General features: G+C 44.7%; 1 protein-coding gene across 7 annotated transcripts; it reads right to left on the bottom strand.

Moving 5' to 3' along the window:
- Nucleotides 1-16: 16 nt before the first annotated feature.
- LOC120649256 lies at nucleotides 17-27,217 on the bottom strand. 7 transcript variants are annotated; one of them, XM_039926006.1, is made up of 6 exons: nucleotides 26,162-26,266; nucleotides 23,704-23,710; nucleotides 21,660-21,848; nucleotides 19,917-20,395; nucleotides 714-824; nucleotides 17-581 (listed from the first exon to the last, which is right to left on the bottom strand). In XM_039926006.1, exons 3-6 carry the CDS (start codon nucleotides 21,784-21,786, stop codon nucleotides 342-344), a joined length of 957 nt encoding a protein of 318 aa, XP_039781940.1. In that variant the 5' UTR covers nucleotides 21,787-21,848; nucleotides 23,704-23,710; nucleotides 26,162-26,266; the 3' UTR covers nucleotides 17-341. The 7 variants fall into 7 exon arrangements, 6 of the variants coding, with proteins under 6 accessions (XP_039781940.1, XP_039781939.1, XP_039781943.1 ...); XR_005665203.1 differs by lacking the exons at nucleotides 17-581; nucleotides 714-824; nucleotides 19,917-20,395; nucleotides 21,660-21,848 and adding exons at nucleotides 22,621-22,809; nucleotides 22,841-23,067; nucleotides 24,261-24,319 and having other exon boundaries at nucleotides 23,141-23,710; XM_039926005.1 differs by lacking the exons at nucleotides 23,704-23,710; nucleotides 26,162-26,266 and having other exon boundaries at nucleotides 21,672-21,848.
- Nucleotides 27,218-27,400: the final 183 nt, after the last annotated feature.

Raw genomic sequence — 27,400 nt, 5'->3', positions numbered from 1 at the left:
GTTAGTGTCATAGATGTAGCCAAACCCTTCAGGGCCAGATCAAATACCAGATACGCAATTAATAGTGGCATCACAGACACACGATTCATATTGTTCAGACAAACAAACTCATCTAGAATAATAACGAGTGAAACCGCAGCCAGCAGGTCAAACCAATCTAGTGATCGATGCGGCTATGCTACGGATCACGCTCACGCGACACGATACACTGAACAACTGCTGACGGTGACTGAACACGAAACACACACCCATGGCAGGACGAAACTAGCCTACGCTACTCTATTGAGTCCTGGGAGCTTGCAGCTTGTAACTGATGACACAACTCACAAAAGCTAGCCTATTCATTTGTGCCTGACCAATCTACGGACCTGGCGCGGGCGAGGCCCACCGCTTTGGGTGTCGCGAGGAGCACAGTGGCTGTTGATCACGTACCGATGACGGAACTCATCGATCTCCTCCTGGAGGTTTTCGACCTCCTGCTCCAGGCACTCCACGCTGCTCAGGAGGCTGTTGATGTGCTTGGTCGCCTTCTCAGGGAACTTGTCATCCAGCCACTTCGTGAACCCACAATCTTTGCCTGCCTGGAAAATGGAATTCAGGTCATTTGTCAATACATGCAACCCTACTAGTTCTAGATCTTCACAAGAGTAATAAATTAATATGACATCCATAAGCATTTCTCAGGAAACAAAAAAAGGGCAGGGAAATGATACCGGGGAGAGACGGCAGCGATAGAACCGTCGGCCTGGGTCAAGATTACCCCATGTAGTCTCGATGCTGCACGGCTTGCCGTGCTTGCACAGTGGCCAGCTCTCACCGTGTCCATGCTGTTGGTGATATGCCCAAGAGCCCATCATCACAATACGGTTTAAAGGTCCAAGTGGATATTGATCCAAAAGGGATTAGGGTTACTAATGGGCCTATGAGATAGAAGCCCATTAGTACGCCCTATATATATGAGGGAGGGGCTAGGGGGGCGATGACCTGAGCCGCGCCACCTCCCTAGCCGCCGCCCCTCCCTCTCTCGGCCGCCGCCCTTGCCGTGCGTGCGGTGCTAGCACACCGACGTCCGGCGTTTCATCCCCGTACGTGTGGACTCCGTGGAGGCGCTGCTGCGACTGCTGCGCTGATCGGTTGCTGGGATCAAGTACGAGGAGCTCGGTTCGTGGGATGTGATCGACTACTTCCTCTACATCGACGCGCGACTTCTTCCGCTGCGCTGCGCGTCTAGTGGTAACGATCTATGATCTTCTACTCGCAAGTATCTTGGGTTTATGCGGTAGTGATGCTAGCGTAGCCTACCCGTTTCCCTTCAGTGGTACCAGAGCCATCTTGCGTAGTTTTTGGTCTGGATCTTTTGCATATAGGTGATATGTTGTTGTAGTAGATTGGATCTATTACTTTTGCACGGTTTGATTAGATCAATTGGTCATAAGGGGTTAAAACTGGAGCGAGTTGATTGCGCGGCATGTGACAAAAGATTAGTTTGTGTTCTTTTTCTGTTATGCATACGACATGTCCCTACCGGCTGGAATCACCATCGGGACTAACTGTGTGCATAGTCAGCAGATTGAACCAACAGATCAAGGTCATGTGTAGATGCAGTCTTCTCAAGTGCAAAGTTTGCACGGTCAAGGTGATTGACCTAGTGAAAATTGAGGCATTATGAATGGCTCGGATTTGAGGTGATGCGATCACTCTGACCGCCGTTGCTTTCTCGCTGTAGCGGCTTCTCAAGCGCTACTTTGGTAGAACACGTCGTACGCCTAACTTGTTTTTGCAGGGTGTGATGTGAATGGTATGGCCTCAATGTCATGTGATGATGTATGTGATGATTTGTGCGGCCTGCGTGTCGCAAGTTAATACAACCGGGTTGAGGTTGCACCATTATTGTATAACGACCTGCGTGTCGACTTGTGATGTTTGAATCCTCATGTAATTATTTCACTAGCTATTAGATGTAGTAGCTTAGTATCTTTTCATGGAGGCTTCAATCATGATGGCGATGATGATCACCACAAGACAGGACGAATGGCAATGGAGGTCACCTTGGAGCCATGGCGATGGTGCCCATTGTGATGCAAGAGGCCATACTATTCACAATATAATATGATTATATGCTTGTGATGTTTATTTTCCTGTCATACTATTCTTTCATGCTTTTACATATGGTGGATGCTTTAATCATGATAGAATAGCTTCCCTCAGAAAAGGTTGAGTTTTTGATGCCTTTTACCAATAGCTGCACCTATAAATTTTGATCGTTGTGTGGTAGGTTTACCAAAGTAGAGTACCCTCAGCTATCACTTTTGTATAGGGTGGATGTCGGACATTCACAAGCATAGTATTGGTTTACTCAGCAAAGCTATCAAAACAGTTTTGGGCTTTAAGGCATAGGGTTGGGGCCGGGGCATTGGATGCCACCCAACAAACAAGAGTCGCATAGAGATGTGATTAGTAATTTGTTACTTACCTGTATCACTACTTTTTTAGCCGTGATGCTAAAGCTCACTAGAATTTTAGTGATTATGGATCTTGAACCACTATATGTCATTAGAGGGAAGATGACTTTGATATAGTAGGTTGTCTTTTGTTAAATTAGTTAATGAAAGTCTTTACATAAACTTAGTGCTGAAATCTTGCTTTACTTTAATGTTGTAGATCATGTCTGCCAGTAACAATTCCGCTTTCAATTTGCGTTCTGTTTTTGAGAAAGAAAAGTTGAATGGAACAAACTTTATTGATTGGTACCGCAACCTGAGAATTGTTCTCAGGCAAGAGAAAAAGGAGTATGTTCTTGAGCAGCCATATCCTGATGATCTCCCTGACAATGCAACTGCTGCTGATCGCAGAGCTTATGAGAAGCACTGCAATGACTCACTTGATGTCAGCTGTCTGATGCTCGCCACCATGTCCCCTGATCTGCAGAAGCAGTATGAGCATGTGGATGCTCATACCATGATCGAGGGGCTGCGTGGGATGTTTCAGAACCAAGCCAGAACTGAGAGGTTCAATATCTCAAAATCCTTGTTTGCGTGCAAGCTGGCAGAAGGTAGCCCAGTCAGTCCTCATGTGATCAAAATGATTGGTTACATTGAGACTTTGGATAGACTTGGTTCTGAACTTCACCAAGACTTGGCTACTGATGTTATTCTCCAGTCGCTCCCGGCGAGCTATGAGCCTTTTATCATGAACTTTCAGATGAATGGCTTGGATAAAACATTGAGTGAGTTGCATGGGATGCTAAAAACAGCAGAGGAGAGCATTAAGAAGAATCCCAATCATGTGATGATGATTCAGAAGGGGAACAAAAAGAGGAAGCGTTGGACGCCTCCTAATCCCAAAGGTAAAGGCAAGGAAAAGAGTTCCGGTGGTGAGTCCTCGGGCTCTAAGCTAAAGCCAGCACCTAAGGCCAAATCTGGCCCTACTTCTGAAGATAAATGCTTCCACTGTCATGAAAAGGGACATTGGTCTAGGAACTGCAAGAAGTACTTGGAAGAAAAGAAGAAGAAGGGAAGTGAGACTTCCACTTCAGGTATAAATATTATAGAAATAAATATTGCATTATCTTCTAGTGAATCATGGGTATTTGATACTGGATCGATGATTCACACTTGCAAATCGTTGCAGAGTCTAAGTGAGACTAGAAGATTTGCAAGAGGCGAGTTGTACGTTCGGGTCGGCAATGGCGCAAAGGTTGCGGTGTTGGCGGTCGGCACCTACCACTTGTCTCTACCCTCCGGATTAGTTTTGGAATTAAATAATTGTTATTGCATTCCTGCTTTGAGCAAGAACATTATTTCTTCTTCATGTTTGGAAGAAGTTGGTGATTTTAAGATTGTAATTGAGAACAAACGTTGTTCTATCTTTTGCAATGGTATTTTTTATGCTCATTGTCCATTGGTGAATGGATTATATGTTCTTGATCTTGAGGATAAATCTGTCTGTAACATTAATACTAAGAGGCTTAGACCAAATGATTTGAATCCCACTTTTATTTGGCATTGTCGCTTAGGTCATATAAATGAGAAGCGCATTGAACAACTCCATAAAGATGGATTGTTAAGCTCATTTGATTTTGAATCATTTGACACATGTGAGTCTTGTTTGCTTGGAAAGATGACCAAAGCGCCTTTCACTGGTCAGAGTGAGAGGGCGAGTGACTTGTTGGGACTTGTACATACCGATGTATGTGGACCAATGAGCTCAATAGCCAGAGGTGGTTTTCAGTACTTCATTACTTTCACTGATGACTTTAGTAGATATGGCTATATCTACTTAATGAGGCACAAGTCTGAATCGTTTGAAAAGTTCAAAGAATTTCAGAATGAAGTACAAAATCAATTAGGCAAGACAATTAAATTTCTGCGATCTGATCGTGGAGGAGAATATTTGAGCCTTGAATTTGATGATAATTTGAAGCAATGTGGAATTATTCCGCAGCTAACTCCGCCCGGAACGCCTCAATGGAATGGGGTATCCGAACGGAGGAACCGAACCTTGTTGGACATGGTTAGGTCCATGATGAGCCAAGCTGATCTTCCATTGTCATTTTGGGGTTATGCTCTTGAAACTGCTGCGTTCACACTGAATAGGGTTTCAAGTAAGTCTGTTGAGAAGACACCATATGAGATATGGACTGGGAAGCGTCCCGGATTATCTTTTCTCAAAGTTTGGGGATGTGAGGCTTATGTCAAACGTTTGATGTCAGATAAGCTCACTCCAAAGTCAGACAAATGTTTCTTTGTGGGGTATCCTAGGGAAACCAAAGGATATTATTTTTACAATAAGGCGGAAGGCAAAGTGTTTGTCGCTCGCAATGGTGTTTTCTTAGAAAAGGAGTTTCTCTCAAAAGGATTTAGTGGGAGTAAGGTGCAACTTGAAGAAATTCAGGAAACACCCGAAACTGTTTCAGCACCCACTGAAGATCCACGGGATGTGCAAGATGTTGCACAACCCGTAGTTGAGGCACCAGCCCCACGAAGGTCTATAAGGGCACGTCGCGCTACTGACAAGCTCAACCTCCTTATTACGGAGGAGCGCCATGTATTATTGATGGAAAATGATGAGCCCTTGACCTACAAAGAAGCAATGATGGGACCCGACTCCGACAAATGGCTTGAAGCCATGGAATCCGAGTTAAAATCCATGCATGATAATCAAGTTTGGAAGTTGGTCGATCAGATTGACAGTGTAAGACCTGTCGACTGTAAGTGGATTTTTAAGAAAAAATTAGACATGGATGGAAATGTTCACATCTATAAGGCACGATTGGTGGCGAAAGGTTTCCGACAAATTCAAGGTGTTGACTATGAGGAAACCTTTTCGCCCGTCGCAATGCTAAAGTCTGTTCGGATTCTCCTAGCAATTGCCGCATATTATGACTATGAGATATGGCAAATGGATGTCAAAACCGCTTTTCTTAATGGACATCTAAGTGAGGATATGTATATGACACAGCCTGAAGGTTTTGTCGATCCTAAAAATGCTAGGAAAATATGTAAGCTTCAGAGGTCCATCTATGGATTGAAGCAAGCATCTCGGAGTTGGAATATTCGTTTTGATGAAGTAGTCAAAGGGTTTGGCTTCATCAAGAATGAAGATGAGCCTTGTGTTTACAAAAAGGCTAGTGGGAGCGCACTTGTGTTTCTGGTCCTATATGTGGATGACATATTACTGATCGGAAATGATATTCCAATACTTGAAGCCGTTAAAACCTCATTGAAAAAGAGTTTTTCGATGAAGGATTTAGGAGAGGCGGCTTATATTCTGGGTATTAGGATCTATAGAGATAGATCAAAAAGGCTAATTGGATTGAGCCAAGACACGTACATTGACAAGATATTGAATCGGTTCAATATGCAAGATTCCAAGAAAGGTTTCTTGTGAAAGCATCTAGGCCCCTAATTCGAGTTTTGGTAATTAATGACAACGGTTTGTGGATTAACGATTTCATTTGAGATAATGAGTATAGGTTGATCCAAGGATGAAAGAGATTCGGTTGTGTACGTATGGAATTTTGGAGATGATGAGCAAAGCTCGGGCTCAAGGCAAAGGTATAAAATAGGGCCTTTGTATTTTACCGGTCACAAGGCGTTTAGTGGTTGAAAAGTGACCGGATTTGTTGGATAGATAGCCGTACTATCAAGAGGGGTTGTGTACTCATGCTTGACGGGTCTTTAGTGCCATTTTGCTCAAAATGTCTAGTTGCATGCATGAGGGCTAACGGCGTTTTGAAAAGATTTGAAATAGACTAAGTTCGAGAGCTAACTGAGTAACGGCGGACAGTCCGCGCCTGAGGGGCGGACAGTCCGCGCCCGTTCCAGAGAGCTTGCAGAGGCTCTGGTGGGCTGGCGGACAGTCCGGCCCAGAGGGGCGGACAGTCCGGCCCAGATTGGCGGACAGTCCGCGACCATTCCAGAGAGCTTGCAGAGGCTCTGGTGGTCTGGCGGACAGTCCGGACCAGGTGGGCGGACGGTCCGCCAGCTAATTTCAAATTTGTACCAGAGAGGTTGTTTCTCTGGTTTGGGCTGAAAAGTTTAACTGCGGACGGTCCGCTACTGAGGCGCGGACGGTCCGCAGGCTAAATCTCAAAATGTTCCAGAGACGATATTAGTCTCTGGTAGGTTGGAACTCTTAACTGCGGACGGTCCGCCACCAGGGCGCGGACGGTCCGCCAGGGGTTAACGGCTAGTTCTGACATGCATTAAATGAACTCTGACTCACTGGTTTATAACGGCGGACAGTCCGGTTTTTGAACCGCGGACGGTCCGCGATTTCGCAGAAAAGAGTGTAACGGCTAGTTTTTGGAGGGATGTCTATATATACCCAATGCCCGGCCATTGGGTGGATCTCTTGGCCATTTGGATTGCATTCTTGACATATTAGAGCTAAGGCATCCCTCTCTCTCACACACTTGCTTAGAGATTGCATTTTTTGAGAGTGTGAGAGCTTCCTAGTGCATTGCATCAAGAGTTTGAGCTTTGTGGCATTAGGGATACTTCAAGCAAGCGTCATCAACTTGTTACTCTTGGGAGTTGCCGCTCCCTAGACGGCTTGGAGAAGTGGATTTCGTGGAGCACCTCCAAGGAGATTGTTGAGGAGCCCCGATTTCGGTTGTGAGAGGTCTTGTGCTCACCTCACCGGAGTGGTGAAGAGCAACTCTAGTGGAATCGAGGTGTGGAGCGGTTCCTTGATTCAAGCCGGCTCAAGATTAAGAGGTTCTTGATAGAGGAGCGGTTGATTCTTGGAATCCACCTCAACGTGGATTAGGGGTGACCGGCAAGTCATCGACACCACGGGATAATTTCTTGTGTCAAGCTTGGTTACTACTCTTGCTCTCTTTAATACTTGCATTTACTTTGAGCAATTTTCTTTACTAGAGCTTGAATTGTGTCTTGTCACCCTAGGTTGCAAACCCATCTAGAGATAGTAATAGCTTGACATAGGGCTTTCCTTTGTTACTAATTAAATTTCTCTAGTGGTATTGGTTTTAGTTTTTAAACCGCCTATTCACCCCCCCCTCTAGTCGGTGTTCTTGATCCTACAAGTGGTACCAGAGCTAAGTACTCCATTAATTAAGGATTTAACCATCTTGGAGTAGAACAATGACTAGTGATCATGGGATTCATGTTGGGAAGCCACCGTTCTTTGATGGGAACAATTATGATTATTGGAAGACTAGGATGTCGGCTCATCTCAAAGCCATGAGTAGAAAGCTATGGAGAGTAGTAAATGATGGATATGTCATTTTGGACCCAAAGAGTTTGACACCCCTAGATGAGGAAAATGAGACACTAAACGATCAAGGGGTTAATGTGCTCTTTAGTGCTCTTGATGTAAATGAATTCAATAGAGTCAAGAGCCTCACAAATGCAAATGACATATGGAAGAAGCTCATGGAAATTCATGAGGGTACATCAACGGTGAAGGAGGCCAAGCTATACTTGCTTAAAGGAAATTTTAGTGAATTCACCATGAAGAAGGATGAGAGCATAGCCGAGATGTTCAACCGGCTAAATGACATTGTAAATGATCTCAAGGGACTTGGATTTGAGGTACCGGATGGGGATTTCAACCACAAGTTTCTTAGATGTCTTCCGGAAAGATATGACACAATTGTGACCTTACTTGTAAGGTCAAATGTGAAGACCGCAACTCCCACACAAATATTGGGAGAAATTCTCACCCATGACATGTTCAAGAAATCTCAAGATGAAGCTCATGGTGGAGAAATTGATATGAAAAAGAAAAGTGTGGCATTCAAAGCTCAAGATAGCAAAAATGAAGAAGAAAGTGGATGCCAAGAAGAAGAATCGGATGAGGAGATGGCTCTTTTTGTCAAGAGATTCAATAGAATGATGAGCAAGAAGAGCTTTGGCAAGAGAGGTCAATCATCAAGAAAAAATCCTTTTGTGGACAAGACTTGCTTCAATTGTGGTGAAGTAGGTCATATCATTGTCAATTGTCCAAATAAGAAAAAGGACAAGAAAAATGATGAAAAGAAGAAGAAGAAGTTCATCAAGAAGAAAAAGAATGGCCAAGCTTATTTTGTTGAATGGGATTCCGATGCAAGCTCCGATGATGACGATGATGATGACAAGCCATCCAAGGGAGTTGCTGGGATCGCCATCAAGGAGGCTCCATCACTCTTCTCTACACCACATTGTCTTATGGCAAAAGGTGGTGCAAAGGTACAACAAGATGATGAACTTGATGAACTTTCATATGATGATCTTGTTGAAATGCTTAATGATGCCGATGAATTCATGACAAAGGAAAAGGCTAAATTGAGGGACTTGAAGTTGAAGTTTACTTCTCTTCAAGATTCCTATGAGGAGCTAAAGACTTCTCATGAGAATCTCAAAGAAACTCATGAGAAGCTTGAGGAAGCTCACAATACCTTGCTTAGTCATGAAAGAAAAGCAACATTGAGCATTGGTGTTAGTTGTGATTTAATTGATGATAAATCTTGTGGTTGTAGCTCTACTAGTTCTTTGTGCACTAAAATTGATAACTCATCTTGCAATAAATCTCTCATTATGGAAAATGATTTGTTAAAGAAAGAGGTTACTTGCTTGACTAATGATTTGAGAAAATGCTATGATAGTAGAGCAAAGTTTAATCATTGTTGGGCAAGCCAAAAGTTCACCTTGAACAAGCAAGGGTTTGGATATATTCCTAAGAAAGGGAAGAAGGCTTTTGTGCAAACCAAAACTACCTTTGTGAAGAGTAGTGGCAAGCCATATTGTGAAAAATGCAAGAAGGTTGGACATGTTGAGAAGAATTGCACCAACAAGAAAGTCATATCCTTTGATTCAAGTTACATGCTTATGAAAAATTCAAATGGCAATGTTAGTGCAAAATTTGTTGGGATACCTATAAATGGTGCTAAAAAGAATGCCATTTGGGTGCCAAAAGTCTTGGTCACTAATGTGGTTACTAACGTTCAAGGACCCAAGAAAGTTTGGGTACCTAAAAAGGTTACTTCCTCTTTGTAGGTGAATTACAAGTCCGGGGGAAGACATTGGGTGCTTGATAGTGGATGCACTCAACACATGACCGGAGATCAAATGATGTTTTCCTCTCTAGATGAGAATGTTGGTGGCTATAGTGACATTATCTTTGGTGACAATAGCCGGGGCAAAGTCAAAGGAGTTGGTACAATTCCTATCTCAAGCAATCATTCTCTCTCAAATGTATTGTTGGTTGATTCTCTCAAGTTTAATCTCTTAGCGGTCACTCAACTTTGTGATTTTGGATATAAGTGTAGTTTCACTAAAGATGATGTTGTAGTGACTAGCTTGGATGGAAAAGATCACATCTTTACGGGATTTAGACATGAGGATGTATATCTTGTGGATTTTGCAACTAAAGAGGCAAATTTGTCCACTTGCTTATTCACTCAATCATCTTTGGGTTGGTTATGGCATAGAAGGCTTGGTCATGTTGGCATGAAACAACTCAACCGACTTTTGAAGCATGATTTAGTAGTTGGCTTGAAGAATGTGAAGTTTGATAAAGATAAGCTTTGTAGTGCATGTCAAGCCGGAAAGCAAGTTGCAAATACTCATCCCACTAAGAGTGTCATGTCAACCGAGAGACCTTTGGAATTATTGCACATGGATTTATTTGGTCCTACAACTTATAGAAGTATAGGTGGAAATTGCTATTGTCTTGTGGTAGTGGATGATTACTCAAGATATACATGGGTTTTCTTTCTTCATGACAAGGCCGATACATATGACACATTCAAGAAATTCTTTACAAGGGCCGAAAATGAATTTGAGCTCAAAGTGAAGAGAGTGAGGAGCGACAATGGAAGTGAGTTTAGAAACACAAGAGTTGAGGAATGGTGTGATGAGAAAGGAATCAAGCATGAATTCTCAACCAAGTACACTCCGGAACAAAATGGTCTTGTTGAGAGGAAAAATAGAACCTTGATTGATATGGCAAGATCAATGCTCTCCGAGTATAATGTTTCGGATAGCTTTTGGGCCGAAGCAATCAACACGGCTTGTCATGCCTCAAATAGATTGTATTGCCATAGATTTCATAACAAGACCCCATATGAGTTGCTCATTGGAAGGAAGCCAAATATATCATATTTTAGAGTGTTTGGTTGCAAATGCTATATTCTCAAGAAGGGAACTCGGTTATCAAAGTTTCAAAGCAAATGTGATGAGGGTTTTCTTCTTGGATATTCATCTAGTAGCAAGGCTTATCGGGTCTACAACAAAACACATGGCATTGTTGAAGAAGCTTATGATGTTGAGTTTGATGAAACCAATGGGTCTCAAAATGAACAAGAAAATCTTGATGATGTGAGAAGTGATGGGTTGAGAAATGCAATGAAAAACATATCAATTGGTGATGTTAGACCAAGAGAAGAAGATGAAGATGAAGATGGTCCTTCTATCTCAATTAGAGTTAATCCTTCAACTTCTATCTCAAATGATCAAGCACAACAAATTGTACAAGATTCAAGTAATGATGATTCTCAAGTACAAGATCAAGTTGGTTCATCTAGTGCACCTTCTTCATCAACTCAAGAACCCATTATTCCTCAAAGAATTCATCATGTTCTTGCAAAGGATCATCCGGTGGATCAAATCATGGGTGATATTAGTAAGGGTGTCCAAACTCGATCTCGCATCGCTTCATTTTGTGAACATTATTCTTTTGTATCTTTTCTTGAACCTAACCGTGTAGATGAAGCATTGAGAGATCCGGATTGGGTGAATGCTATGCATGAAGAATTAAATAATTTCACCCGGAATCAAGTTTGGGATTTAGTTGAGAGGCCCAAGAATTATAATGTTATTGGCACTAAATGGGTCTTTAGAAACAAGCAAAATGAAGATGGAATGGTTGTGAGGAACAAGGCAAGATTGGTCGCTCAAGGCTTCACTCAAGTCGAAGGTTTGGATTTCGGTGAAACTTTTGCTCCCGTTGCTAGATTAGAAGCTATTAGAATTTTATTAGCTTATGCTTGCTCTCACAACATTAAACTTTTTCAAATGGATGTGAAAAGTGCTTTCTTGAATGGCAAAATTAGTGAACTTGTTTTTGTTGAGCAACCTCCCGGTTTTGAAGATCCCAAGAAGCCAAATCATGTATACAAGCTCTCTAAAGCTCTTTATGGTCTTAAGCAAGCTCCACGAGCTTGGTATGAAAGATTGAGGGATTTTCTTATCTCTAAGGGCTTCAAAATTGGTAAGGTTGATACTACCTTGTTCACTAAAGATATTGGTAAAGACTTGTTTGTTTGTCAAATTTATGTCGATGATATTATCTTTGGTTCAACTAACCCAAGTTTTTGTGAGAAATTTGGTGAAATGATGTCTAGGGAATTTGAGATGTCCATGATTGGTGAATTGAGTTTCTTTCTTGGACTTCAAATCAAGCAACTCAAGGAAGGCACCTTTGTGTGTCAATCAAAATATGTGAATGATATCTTGAAGAAATTTGGAATGGAAGATGCAAAACAAATCAAGACTCCTATGGCCACAAATGGGCATCTCGACCTAGATGAGGGAGGTAACCCGGTTGACCAAAAGCTTTATCGTTCTATGATTGGTAGTTTGCTTTATTTGACCGCATCTAGGCCCGACATCATGTTTAGTGTTTGCATGTGTGCACGATTTCAAGCCGCACCTAGAGAATGTCATTTGACCGCCGTCAAAAGGATCTTGAGATATTTGAAATATTCTCCTAATATTGGTTTATGGTATCCCAAGGGGGCTCATTTTGATTTGGTTGGATTCTCGGATTCGGATTATGCGGGGTGCAAGGTTGATAGGAAGAGCACTTCCGGTGGTTGTCAATTTCTTGGAAGATCTCTTGTATCATGGTCATCAAAGAAGCAAAATTCCGTGGCTCTTTCAACCGCCGAAGCGGAATATATCTCGGCCGGAAGTTGTTGTGCTCAATTATTATGGATGAAGCAAACTCTTCTAGATTATGGTGTGAAATTTGATGAAATTCTCTTGTTGTGTGATAATGAAAGTGCCGTGAAGATTGCCTCTAATCCGGTTCAACATTCAAGAACCAAGCATATTGATATCCGCCATCATTTTCTTAGAGATCATGTGAACAAGGGTGATATCAAGATTGATGGTATTGGCACGGATGATCAATTAGCCGATATCTTTACCAAGCCTTTGGATGAATCTCGGTTTTGCAAGTTGAGAAATGAGTTAAACATAATTGACTTCTCAAATGTGGCTTGAAAACTAGCACATGTGGCATATGGTTCTTTCATGCACTTCTTGTTTCATTTTTATGAATTTTTGAGGTATTTTTGAGCCATTTATGAGTTTTCATGATTCTACTCGATTTATTTTTGAATTCTTGTTGAAACTTGCTCATATAAGTTGTTTGAAGGTTTTCATGCAAGATTTGAGATTTTTAGATTTTTATTTGAGCAATGATCCCAAATTAGAGTTGGAATTGAGAAAATTGGCAGAATTCAGACTTGTCAGATTTTTGGTAGCGCGGACGGTCCGCGGGTAAGGGGCGGACAGTCCGCCGTTAACTGGACTTATTCACCAGAGGTTCTGCAGAGAAGTTGTCAACCGCAAAAATTCATTGCGGACAGTCCGCCAAAGGACAGCGGACGGTCCGCGCATGTTTGGGCAGAGGCAGTTTCAGTCAGTTGCAGTGTAAAAATTTCAAAGGCGGACGGTCCGCCAAAGGACCGCGGACAGTCCGCGACTGGACAGAATCGTGGGGTCGGCCAGACTTGACTTATATTGGATGTCCCCTTCACCTCCCCACCAAACCAAACACTACTCCAAAAGTGTCTCTCTCTTTCTCTCTCAAGCACGTGGGGAAGACGACAAGGTCAAGCCCTTTTGGAGTGGTTCCCGGACGGTCCGAGCACATCCCCGGACTCTTCTCAAGATAGTGCATCATGTCCTCGCGGTATTTCAATGAATCCCTAACTCTTGTTCTTGGATTTCTTTATTGGAAAGAGTTAGGGTTAGATGCTCCGATCTATTTTTTTTCTATGGATTCGTGCAAATACTTGGGGGATCTTATTCCTAGTGATGAGGAGTTGCTAGAGTTAAAGTTTGGTTGGTTGATTTGAATCAAAACTCAAAATATGGATGAATCAAAGATGAGGGCGATTTTGTGTTCCTGTGCAGAACAGATGGGTCGCGGACAGTCCGCCTGCTGGACGCGGACGGTCCGCCGTGGTATTTCATGAACCGCGGACGGTCCGCGTTCAGAAGTGCGGACAGTCCGCTAGTATCAGTTTTCTCAGATCAGTGCTGAATTGAGCTTTATCATTAAGGATTGATTCTATGACTTTAGTAATTGTTCTTATGGTTAAATCTTGATCTCAGGCCACCCCGGAAGATCGTCAAGGCCACAGCTACGAAAATCAAGAAAGCAATGACTTCTAAAAGGCAAAGAGACAGTGATGACTCGGATGATGTGGACTATGCTCCAAATGTCAGTGAGATGGCTGCTGCATCTTCAGTGGGAGATGTTGGTGATGAGTCCTCAGAGGAAGATACTGAGGGGGTTGACAATGATGTTACAGATTTGATGGGGTTAGATCTACCTAGCCGACAGTGGACTGCAGAGAGCTATGCAAATGCAAGAGCAGTGGATCAGTTCAGCTTGCCTCGTGACACCAACATTCTCTTCTTCAAAACCGAGGTACAAAAAGATGCTTACTTTGGTCATTTAATTAAGAAAAATGTCTTCAAACATCAGACCATTGACTTAGGCTATATGAGACAACATCAAGTCATGACTGATCTAGTGGATAGATTTCAGCAAATGGGGTTAGCTGATTTTCTGCAGCATAGGTGTGATTGGAATGAAACAGTGATACGCCAGTTCTATGCCACTCTAGAAATCAACATGGTTGAGGAAACATTTAGGTGGACAACTGGAAAAAGAACCTATGGTGCTACATTTGCACAGTTTGCTGAGGCAAATCAATTGGATTATAATGTCATAAATAGTGAGCATAGTATGAATGTTGTGCTAGAAAACCCTCTAGATGAGAATGACTACCCCATGTTCTATGAGCCTGCAAATCTTGGAATTGCTAGAAGCTTTGGGGGCACTCAGGGTCTAAGGCATCATCCTGCAGTGATCAATAAAATTGTTAGAGTCACATTCATGCCTAAGAGTGGCAACAAGGACAAGATTAGAGGGCACTATTGGAATGTGATATCTCATATCATGAATGGAAATAGAATCAATATCATTGCTCTTATCATGAATCAGCTTGCAGACTTGAGGCTTAACATGGAGATGAACTTGTACTTTGCTCCATACATTATGTCCATCATCAAGGTTAAAACTAGCTTCAGAGGGATATGTGAAAGCAAGCACACACCTTTCAGGCCATTCAAGAATGACAATGCTTTTCTCTTGAGGCCTTTGACTCCCTTCCCTGGAGATGATATGGATGCCGAAGCACAGGGGCAAGATGATAGTGATGATGATGCTCATATGGGAGCAGCTGCAGCTCAGCATGCCATGCCACCACCGCATCCTCCAGCACAGCAGCAGTGGGCTCCTCCAGCTGGCTACTTTGATCCATACTTTGCATCCATGCAGGAGAGCATGTCCTCTTAGATTGCGGGGTTGGCTAGTCAGATGCAGAATCAGATGAACCTCAACTTTCAGAACATGCAGCAGCAGATGTTCCAGCCCATGATGACTCAGATGCAGGGGTTTCATGAGAGCTTACACTCAGATATAGCAGCCCTTGACTCACATTTTGAGGATTTGCCCTCCTCTGAACAGTTTGAGCAGTTTGAGCAGAGACAGGAGCAGCTAGAGCAGCGCTTTGATGCTTTCAGCACAGCCTTCACAGGGTTTTCTGATCATTTCTACTCAGTGTTTCCGGCTCCAGTGCCGCCTCCAGAGTTCTACCCGCACCAGCCGTTCTACCCACCGCCACCTCCTCCACCAGCCGTTTGACTTTCTTGGCAATTGATGCCAAAGGGGGAGAAGGAGCTTTGGAGTGCTTGGATCTAGGGGGAGCTCATGGACATCTCATGGAGATCATTCGCTTTCGGCTTCCGCTTGCTACTCATGCCTATTTGTGTCTTGTTTGATCTCTACTTAAGACTTGTGTTTGGATTTGAACTTTTGGGTTGTATTGTGTGATGAACTATGTTGGTGTGTGCTACTCTTATCTATTTATGTTCATCTTGTGGTTGTGAGGTTGTGCTAACCATGTCAAAGTTCATATCATATATATCTTGTATCTTGTATGCCTCGATTTCCACTTGTAGGGAAAACTCCGTCAAAAGTTTCAAATATATATATGTGTGCTTGGTATTCATGAAAACTTATATGCACATATCAAGGGGGAGTTCTCTCTACTCATCGAACTTGGGAAATTTATTCATACCATATTCTGAAATTTTCAAGAAAATGAGTAAGTTCTTCCAAAGTTCAATTCCAAGTCTACCTTATGCCTAGTGTATAAAGTTGACTTGAAAAATTCTATCACTCCAAAATTTAGTGTTGTCATCAATTACCAAAAAGGGGGAGATTGAAAGCATCTAGGCCCCTAATTCGAGTTTTGGTAATTAATGACAACGGTTTGTGGATTAACGATTTCATTTGAGATAATGAGTATAGGTTGATCCAAGGATGAAAGAGATTCGGTTGTGTACGTATGGAATTTTGGAGATGATGAGCAAAGCTCGGGCTCAAGGCAAAGGTATAAAATAGGGCCTTTGTATTTTACCGGTCACAAGGCGTTTAGTGGTTGAAAAGTGACCGGATTTGTTGGATAGATAGCCGTACTATCAAGAGGGGTTGTGTACTCATGCTTGACGGGTCTTTAGTGCCATTTTGCTCAAAATGTCTAGTTGCATGCATGAGGGCTAACGGCGTTTTGAAAAGATTTGAAATAGACTAAGTTCGAGAGCTAACTGAGTAACGGCGGACAGTCCGCGCCTGAGGGGCGGACAGTCCGCGCCCGTTCCAGAGAGCTTGCAGAGGCTCTGGTGGGCTGGCGGACAGTCCGGCCCAGAGGGGCGGACAGTCCGGCCCAGATTGGCGGACAGTCCGCGACCATTCCAGAGAGCTTGCAGAGGCTCTGGTGGTCTGGCGGACAGTCCGGACCAGGTGGGCGGACGGTCCGCCAGCTAATTTCAAATTTGTACCAGAGAGGTTGTTTCTCTGGTTTGGGCTGAAAAGTTTAACTGCGGACGGTCCGCTACTGAGGCGCGGACGGTCCGCAGGCTAAATCTCAAAATGTTCCAGAGACGATATTAGTCTCTGGTAGGTTGGAACTCTTAACTGCGGACGGTCCGCCACCAGGGCGCGGACGGTCCGCCAGGGGTTAACGGCTAGTTCTGACATGCATTAAATGCACTCTGACTCACTGGTTTATAACGGCGGACAGTCCGGTTTTTGAACCGCGGACGGTCCACGATTTCGCAGAAAAGAGTGTAACGGCTAGTTTTTGGAGGGATGTCTATATATACCCAATGCCCGGCCATTGGGTGGATCTCTTGGCCATTTGGATTGCATTCTTGACATATTAGAGCTAAGGCATCCCTCTCTCACACACACTTGCTTAGAGATTGCATTTTTTGAGAGTGTGAGAGCTTCCTAGTGCATTGCATCAAGAGTTTGAGCTTTGTGGCATTAGGGATACTTCAAGCAAGCGTCATCAACTTGTTACTCTTGGGAGTTGCCGCTCCCTAGACGGCTTGGAGAAGTGGATTTCGTGGAGCACCTCCAAGGAGATTGTTGAGGAGCCCCGATTTCGGTTGTGAGAGGTCTTGTGCTCACCTCACCGGAGTGGTGAAGAGCAACTCTAGTGGAATCGAGGTGTGGAGCGGTTCCTTGATTCAAGCCGGCTCAAGATCAAGAGGTTCTTGATAGAGGAGCGGTTGATTCTTGGAATCCACCTCAACGTGGATTAGGGGTGACCGGCAAGTCATCGACACCACGGGATAATTTCTTGTGTCAAGCTTGGTTACTACTCTTGCTCTCTTTAATACTTGCATTTACTTTGAGCAATTTTCTTTACTAGAGCTTGAATTGTGTCTTGTCACCCTAGGTTGCAAACCCATCTAGAGATAGTAATAGCTTGACATAGGGCTTTCCTTTGTTACTAATTAAATTTCTCTAGTGGTATTGGTTTTAGTTTTTAAACCGCCTATTCACCCCCCCTCTAGTCGGTGTTCTTGATCCTACATCTTGCCAATGTCACATGGCATTACTCTAAGCAAGAGTCAGTGTGCTACGACACCTGATGAGCAAAAGAGGATGAGTACGATTCCTTATGCTTCAGCCATAGGGTCGATCATGTATGCTATGCTTTGCACGCGCCCAGATGTTTCCTTTGCTCTAAGTGTTACGAGCAGGTATCAGTCAGATTTCGGTGAACCTCACTGGACAATTGTAAAGAGTATCCTTAAGTACTTGAGAAGAACTAGGGATATGTTTCTAATATTTGGAGGCGAAGATGAGCTCCTTGTAAAGGGTTACACCGATGCTAGTTTTCAAACAGACAAAGATGACTCCAAATCGCAATCCGGTTTTGTTTTCTGCCTCAATGGTGGGGCAGTGAGCTGGAAGAGTTCCAAGCAAGATACGGTGGCTGATTCGACGACAGAGGCCGAGTATATTGCAGCTTCCGAAGCTGCAAAAGAAGCTGTTTGGATCAGAAAGTTTGTTTCTGACTTGGGTGTTGTTCCTAGTGCGTCCAGTTCAGTGGACCTCTATTGTGATAATAGTGGTGCCGTTGCACTAGCAAAGGAGCCTAGAACAACTAAGAAGTCCAGACATATACTGCGAAAGTATCACCTCATCCGTAACTTTGTTGAGAGAGGTGATGTGAAGGTTTGCAAGGTGCACACGGATTCAAACGTTGCTGATCCGTTGACGAAGCCTCTCCCACAACCAAAGCATGAGGCGCACATGAGATCTATGGGTATTAGATACTTACATCAGTGATTCTAGTGTGCGTGGGAGATTTTGTGTCATGAGTATGTTTATGTAATGATAAATAATTGTTATTTGTTCCATGGATGATTATTTTACATTGATTATCAAGTATGTGACTTGTTCGTGAAACTCTTTGTTGAAAATGATATGATTCTAAATTATCCCTAGTTTATATCGTTGTGTGGGACAACAACGACGTTGAGACTAGCACATGCATTAATTGATTATCATGTTTCACGGATCATGGATATGGAGATATCGGATTAATGATGTGGACACATGTTGGTGAACATGGTGTTGGATTGACCCACTCCAAGACAATGTTGGGATTGTTATTTTGTATGTGCCATCAGTTGTTCTTGAGTGTTATACCTACTGAATCCTTAGACCTGAGATCGCCATTGTTTCTCACTGTGTGTAGTGGTGCATCTTGGGGCTGCTAAACGCTACTCCGTGACTGGGTAGTTACAAAAGCAGCTTACAGGTATGTCATGAAACATGGAATGGGATGTGAGCGGATCAAGATGGAATTTGCCCCTCCTAGATAACGGGAGAGATATCTCTGGGCCCCTCGAGATAGTTGGATTTGAAAGTGCATGGCCATGCCAAAGTGATTAAAGAGTTAATCATGATGACTAAATGTTAGTTATGAATAGAATCCACTATTAGATCGAGAGAATGGTCGAGCTATCACAAAGGTGGCACGCATCTCGCTTTGAGCTTGACTGGTATCGTGTGGCAAAGGGATCGGTGTATGAGTATATCTATGGTTCGGCCGATATGATCTTTATGTGTATTTGTGAGTCACTATGCCCTGCTAGGTGCCGCTATTGACTTGTGATTCGGAAATGATTTTCGATCACGACCACCTACACATGAACCTAACGGGTCACACACTTAAGGGGTTTGGAATGTTGGAAAGCTTGCATGTATGATTGTCTCTAGTGCAAGTGGGAGATTGTTGGTGATATGCCCAAGAGCCCATCATCACAATACGGTTTAAAGGCCCAAGTGGATATTGATCCAAGAGGGATTAGGGTTACTAATGGGCCTATGAGATAGAAGCCCATTAGTACGCCCTATATATATGAGGGAGGGGCTAGGGGGCGATGACCTGAGCCGCGCCACCTCCCTAGCCGCCGCCCCTCCCTCTCTCTCGGCCGCCGCCCCTCCCTCTCTCTCGGCCGCCGCCCTTGCCGTGCGTGCGGTGCTAGCACACAGACGCCCGGCGTTTCATCCCCGTACGTGTGGACTCCGTGGAGGCGCTGCTGCGACTGCTGCGCTGATCGGCTGCTGGGATCAAGTACGAGGAGCTCGGTTCGTGGGACGTGATCGACTACTTCCTCTACATCGACGCGCGACTTCTTCCGCTGCGCTGCGCGTCTAGTGGTAACGATCTATGATCTTCTACTCGCAAGTATCTTGGGTTTATGCGGTAGTGATGCTAGCGTAGCCTACCCGTTTCCCTACACATGCATCACAGCGGGCTCTTTGGGCGCGGCTGCCATCGCTGCAGCAGGCCTCGTCGCTGCTCCGCTGTTGCTAGTGCTGGCGCCATCAGGAACAAGATCAGGTGCTGTGGCTTTAGCATGCCACTGGGCGTAGAGCACGAATGATCCACCAAAGCGCGATGTCATATCCACAAATGTTGCCCAGGCATCGTCCCCAGGTATATCGACCAGCATGTAGTAATGCCGGCGTGGTAACCGAGTATTTTTCACGCACACCAAGTACCGCAGGGTGATGTCGTGAGTGGCTTTATCTACCTTAAAGGCATCCATTATCCAGCGCCGCATCATTTGGAACATCATGTGCTTGGGCTCTACTGGCACTTTGACCTGGAAAGGGCAGTTCTTGCTCACTTCTACACCCCCTTGATGCCCCTTAGAAAACATTCCTTCTCCGTGGTATACCACAGATTTATCCGGTATTGTTGACATATCTGCAGGCTCTGCATGCAGAGAACACATATCAGGCATGATCACACCATGGTTCAATCATGGTCACAGTATTCATACTCCTAAATATAATAAATATATATCTGTTCTTGTGATATACTGATATGATAGCCCTCTATTTTTCTAGTCTTCTGTGAGAATTCTTGTAAAATCTCTGCATTTCCACTACAAATACCATTATTTTGTAGCACTCCCCTTCACAATCACCAGTTCAGAATGTTTTGGTGTAGGTAGCGTGGGCCTTATTTTACGATATCCAAAGCAAAAGCAGACCCACGCTGTCTCCACCACTGCAAAAATTTAACCACAACTAACAGTTTAATCTGACACAGACATACTAACTCCCACAGCAACAGATTAGCAAAACGATTCCATGATCAATGCAAACTCTTCTCAGGGTCCAAAGAAAAATAGCGTGTCAAGCATTTATAAGACTCCAAGTCCTTGCTCCATCTGGGTTGAGCACTCAATCTTACATGGTAACCGGAAAACCACTCAAATCAACACCTTGGCGGATCAAATGGACTTCATTGTCTCTGTAAAGAACTAGATGTTGGGATATGAGACAAAATTAAGATCCCTCAGGTGTGTACATCTTAATTTAAATGTCTAGTTGTTGGAATTGGGACTGTAGTTGGCATTGGCACAACTGCTACTTAAGCTAGATCTGACCCAAAATTTCTTAAATCACATATCTGAACTTAAGCCAATGCATCCTGAACAGTCTGTATGTAAGAATATGCACCCATTGTGGCCAATCCAATATACTGCAAAGAACACACATCTAAAAGTGTATAGATTAAATCCATCATAGTAGTTATTACCCAAAAAATGTGGTTGAGCAACAATACATCTAACCCTAAATTGTGTGCTGTAGCTAACCTACCGTCAACTAAATCTCGCCCCAACCCATGACTTAAATTTGACATCTCTTAGCCATCTTTTCTTTAATATAAAAATATCCCATTCCTAAAGCCCCTTCCCCTGCTGATGTAGTAGCAGGGGGAGCATATCGGAGGTTCACAAAACAAAGCAAAGGTGCGGACTCAACTACAATTGGTTCAAACTAAGTCCTCCGGAGGGAACAAATGCAAGCGAGCGAGCGATTTTGTCCTCCGTACATTTCCAAAACTCACACATGCCCATGCACAAAGCTTCTTGTCTTCACTGGCATTTCCCAACAAATTCACAACCCCCGCCCCACACCCACCCACCCCCAACATATACAGCTCTACAGTAAAGAAACAGCACTGGTACCTGAAGCTTCACCTTGTGATTGCTGATCAGCTGACGATAGATCTGCTCCTGGATTGGTTAGGCCGGAATCTCTTCCGCCTCCGCCCGCCGGCGCCGCGGCCTGTCTCTCCAGCTCACTCTGGTTCATCCTTCTCACGGGGGAATGCGGTGTGTCATGTGTGCCTATGCCAATCCACAACTGCCGACTGCCTGACGGCCGCGTAGCAGGGTGGTCCCGGGACACATCAGTAGGCTCTGTTCCACTCCCGTGGGTGTAATATTTTATAATTTAAAAGTGCTGGTAGGTGTAGGGGTGGTAACGGGCCAGGCCCTTTTGCTTCCTTCACAAATTAATTTGAGCCCTAATCAATTTTAGCTCAAAAATGAATATAATTTTAGTCCTGCCCTTATCCAGCCCTATCCTTAAATTTGCTAGGCTAAATTGGAGGGCCCTTTACCACCCCTAGGTAGGTGATATTCTGGCTGATGATATGTCTATAAAAATATCTAAATTGTACTGTGTAATAAAAAATCTGTCTAACAACTGACTTGCAATTACATTACATCGGTGGCAGTTAAGTTTGAGATAGGAATATAAGTTAGAATAGTATTCTAGAAAGAGAAATGAACTAGTGTGGTATGCATCAGCATCATACTAATTAATTAGCTGATCCGAAAAATATAGGTATCTGCATTTTTTGAAAAACCACCATACTAATTAATTAGCTGATAAAAAAGTTTTTTTTGAGGGGTGATAAAAAACGTAAGTGCCCACTTGCATCTTGAGCCATACAGTATTGTCGCGGTTACCGCTTACCGGGGCGCAAATTAATTGACGCCTTGGCAATCGGGGGCGAGATTGTCCGGGCCGGCCCGTGAATAATGTTTTGCGAGGTTCTTCAGCCCGGGTTAGGAGTCACTGCCGTGTGGCCCAAACACATTAGGGCCCGAATTGATATGTTCAGAACACCAAATTCGCCGGTCAGCTAATCACAAATACCTCTAAAAAGGAAAATCCCAAGTTCCCAACAGTGCAAGAAACATGGCATATATGTTTACAGCCACAGTTCAGAATGTTCAGGGAGACCAGCTCTTCCAAAGCAACAGCGAATGACGCGGCTACATTAGCACATCGCGAACACAACCAAGAGGAACGGACACGACAACACGGTCGAAACTAGCCAAGACTATTCTTTGCCATCGGTTATTGAGAGGAGAACATGCGTGCATGGTCAGTTGTCCCTAGCCAATCTGCAGACCTGGATGATCAGGCATACCGGCGACGAAGCTCGTCGAGCTCCTCCTGGAGATTCTCCACCTGCTTCTCCAGGCACCCCACACTGCCCATGAGGCTGCTGATGTGCTTGGTCGCCTGCTCAGGGAACTCCTCGTCCAGCCACTGCGTGAATCCACAGTCCTTCCCAGCATCCTGGACCACAATTAATAATGTCATTTGATCTGAAGAGGCGTTTACACCACCATAAACACAGGCGTTTTCGTACTGCAAAGAGACGGCAGCGATAGAACCGTTGCCCCGCGCTGTGAGGGCCCCGGTCAGTCTCGATGGTGCACGGCTTGCCGTGCTTGCAAAGTGGCCAGCTGACCCCTCTCCTGCCGCGTCCATCCGCCCCGGCCGTGCGCGAAGCAGCCGATGCTCCGTTGATGCCAGCCATCACGCCGCCGGGAACTGCACCCGGCGTCACCTGCTGCTTGGCGCGCCGCTCGGCGTAGAGCACGAACGATCCATCGAGGTGCTTGGTTAAGTCCACAAACGTCTGCCACTCATTGTCTCCTAGAATGTCGACCAGCATGTCATAGTGCAGGCGTGTTGACGAAGACCTGAGCACACGCACGATGTACCGCAGGGTGATGTCGTGTGTCGCTTCGTCCAGCCGGAAGGTGTCTAGTATCCAGCGCCGCATTTCTTGGAACGTCTTGCACTGAAGCAGGACCTGCCCTTTGGCCTGGAATGGGCAATTCCGGTTCACTTTTACCCCCTCAGGTCCCTTGCAAAACATTCCTTGCCCATGACATACCACAGATCTATTCTGTATTACTGGCATACCTGCAAGCTGCAAGAGAGAACACATCAGCTGGCAGGATCGCTGCACAAATCATTGCTCAGCGATCATGGTTAAACATAGTCTCAAACTCCACAATTGTATTCCATCATCTAAAAAAGGGGATGCTTTTTATAGTTTAATTTGCTTGCCCCGAGTTTCTTGACTTCTATTTTTTTTTCTTAGCCGTTTTGTGATATTTCAATTTCTGTATTTCCATTAAGCGTCATAATTTTGTATCATTCCCCTCAAGCACAACCCTATGCTGTTGCAGTATGCTTTGATTCCAAAAGGACCCCCCCTCCCCCCTCCAATATCCTGCATCACCATACCTTGACACAACCACGGTAATACAGTAACTGATCTTCTCCACCTTAGGTAATTCGTAAGAAGATCTTGGCATATGCCTGAACTAGCATCACAAATTGAAGCCACGACGCCAGCACTACTAAAGACACTTCAACCATTTCTTCATCCAATACACATCAATCAATTAGTTGAACAACTACTCGACAAACATCGCTGAACTCTTCTTAAGATCTAGAGAAAACAACATATCTACCATTTCATCATCTTCCTACTCTCGCGGAGGCAACAGCGATTGGTTCGAAGCCTTGCATCCTTCTTAAAACAAAAAAAAAGGGTTTCAGAATTCATCATTGTAACAAAAAAAAACTCAAATCAACATGATCGATAAAAGACCTAAATTTTGTTAGGCCCAACATATCTACCAAAAGGCACACTCTAATATAGAATACACCCAAATTATAATGACAACTGTTGGGACTCGTAGCACGAAGATCCTAGTTACAATAGAGCCCTTAAATATTGCATAAAGGAAAAGGTGTATTTGTCACCCCTTAAGTATTGCAAAAGTGTGACTTCCATCCCTCGTTTTTAATCAGTGTAAACCTATCCCTTAGAGCATCTCCAAGAGTGCCCAATAAATTCCTCAAATAATCAGTTTTGGGTGAAAAACTGAAAAACAAAGGTCCAACAGTGCCCAATAACACTGCTCAATTTTTTGGCAAGGTCCCAATACAGATTTATTGGGAGTAACATATTAGGCACTCTTAAAGATGATCTTAAGGCCTTAACTCGTTAAACAGGCCATCACTATATTGGTCTAACAGCGGTTTAGTGCCATGTACCAGCAGTTTAGACCACATAATCATTTTAAGCAAACTACTACTCAAAATAAAATAGAAATGAACTAAAGTCCCCTACCTTCCTGAATCCTGATAGGTGTCAGGTCTCAAAAATGCGAGCAGAGAAGAAGATAGTAGTGGAGCGGACGCCAAAAAAGAAAAGGATTCATCTCCATCCCTCAAAGGCAGTTTCCCTGCTGATATTGGCACATCATTCTGGTGGACCATAATTGAACCAGGAAGTTGTGGCGGATGAATACGGCCAATGAAATGGTAGAATTCGTGGAGCTGTGGGTCCTAGTGCAGGACAAGCAGTACACAAACCAGGAAGACCAGATAAGATGGAAGTGGACAGGTAATGCAGCTTGCATGTCGAAATGGGCATATCTGGCTCAAGTGCATGGAACCTACAGCACCTTTGAGGGAAGAATTATTTGAAAAGCTCATGCCTCATGCAGAAGAAAAAATAATTTTTTTGCTTGGCTGTTGGTGCAAAGCAAAATTCTGACAGCAGATAAAATGGCGGCAAGACATTGGGACTGCAATCAGACTTGCCCCCTATGTGACCAAGAACGTCAAACAGCACTTCACTTGTGTCTGCATTGTAGTTATGCAAAAGAAGTTTGGCAACTGATGAGCAGATGGACGGCAGAGCAAGTTTTAGTGCCTGAAGGAGACGAGACAGACATGGAAGCTAAGCTTGGTGGACCAAGATATGCTGACCCCAGTACCATGAAGAGGGCTTTGCTGATGTATACAGCTTGGCATATCTGGAAGGAGCGAAACAGTCGTGTTTTGACAACAAGCAAGACACTGCTGCCACTCCAAGTGCTTGGCCTAATTCAAGATGAGATCAAGCTGTGCCAGCAAGCGTGTTGAACCCCTCTGGTCGGTGATTGAGCTATCTTAGTTTCCATTTATGTAATATTAAGCTATCTGTAAAACTGCACTTCTTCCTCCTTGAATGATTATGCGGCGCTCCTGCACTTTTTTTTAATAAAAAAATAGATATTGGCACAGCACACCAACTCCAGCGAGTTCAAGTCTTCAACCAAAGACTTGGGGACGAGAAAGAAAGCGAGCACGCGGCTTATTCCTTTCTGGATTATTAGTCCTACATATTTTCGAAATCTCACATCACACGCGCACGGGTGCAATCTCACAAAAAGTTCTCGTGCAGTTTTCCATTGGCATTTCCCAGCCAAAAAAGGGAGAGATTAGAGACAGATAGAGTCGGAGAACTGTTTATTTTCCCCTACAGATGGAGCTAGCTCGATCTACGGAAAGAAACAGCGTTGTGACCCGAGAGCCATACCTCGGTGCTGCCGATGGCAGATCAGCTCCTAGCAAGGCCGCCGGAATCCCCTTCTCGACCTTGTTCCCCAGCTCTCGATCTAGCTACAGTTCTCATTTCATCTTTTTTTTTTTTTGATAAAAGACACCTGTATTATACCAAGCAGTATACGAGTACAAGACCCAGACGATACAGGCACCTACTAGAAGCATACAGAGGGACCAGCTGTCCACACACATTTGCACAAAAGACCCTAAAGAAAAAGAAAATTACAACGAAGTCCAGTAGATCTTTTGCACTTGCTGTGGCCACCGGTCGTCGCCGACACCGTCGCCTTCCTCCGCCGTGACCATGGCCAGCACCAGAGCAAGACGACATGAACTCCGAGACCAAAAGGAACCCCATCGCTGCAAAGCTTTGACACGAGCCGCAGTAGAGGAGAACGAAGAAAGCGCATCGGCCGGGGACACACCCCGAGCTCCTTTGGCCATGGATCCGCCCTCCCCGCCGGCGAACAGCAAGAAAAAAGAAGCGGTCCACCCACCCTGCAAACCTCAACCCCACAGCCAACCCTCTGCATCCCGCCGACGACCTCCAAACCATACCTGGATGAAGAATCGCGGCCATGTCTCCTACCTCGGAATCTCCGAGAACCGGAAGCAACCCCGCAGCAGCAAGGCACCCAGCTCCGTCAGACCCCGCCCTCACCAGCCCCTCGCCGACGCCGGAGAAAGCGCCACCGAGACGATGAAGGAGCCGGAGGGACTTATTCCGTCGCGCCGCCGCCGTCACCGCCTCGCCGACGGCGCCCGGAAACCTAAACCTAGATGACCTAGGACCTACTCTACACCACCGGGCAAGGAGACGCGGATCCCCCACACATCCGAGGCTCGAAGAGCCGCCGGAGATGGAGGGGATCGGCGTTCCCGCCGGCGGGAGCACGGGTCGCCGCCCTCTCGCCTCTCTCAACTGTAGCGCTCGGGAGAGTTCGAGAGAGAGGAAACGTTTACTAACCTGGTTTTCATTTCATCTTTGCTACCAGCAGCAATGAGCAGCGAGCGAGGTGTTTCCTTATCGACACCCGGCTCGGCCCGGTTCTCCCTGGCCCTCCTCTCCTCTCTATAACACTCATGAGAGACTGACGGGTGGGGCAGCCGAGTGCTTTGCATTCTCCTCCGGCCAAACCAACCAGGCCGGCTCACTGGTCCGGCACATTCGCCCCGATCAGCCCAACCCGACGCGACCTGACCCGAACCAACC

This window comes from Panicum virgatum, chromosome 9K (assembly GCF_016808335.1).
Source record: "Panicum virgatum strain AP13 chromosome 9K, P.virgatum_v5, whole genome shotgun sequence".
Classification (NCBI taxonomy): Eukaryota; Viridiplantae; Streptophyta; class Magnoliopsida; order Poales; family Poaceae; genus Panicum; species Panicum virgatum.
This window is presented reverse-complemented; position numbering and strand designations above follow the sequence as displayed.

Bases quoted from the DNA above. Each gene is read 5' to 3' on its own strand.
- LOC120649256 (XM_039926006.1), bottom strand. From the start codon at position 21,786: ATGAACCAGAGTGAGCTGGAGAGACAGGCCGCGGCGCCGGCGGGCGGA. The intron at 20,396-21,659 runs GTACCAGTGCTG...CTCTGCATGCAG, and splicing joins ATCACAAGGTGAAGCTTCAG to AGCCTGCAGATATGTCAACA. The intron at 582-713 runs GTATCATTTCCC...TCCATTTTCCAG, and splicing joins ATCGCTGCCGTCTCTCCCCG to GCAGGCAAAGATTGTGGGTT.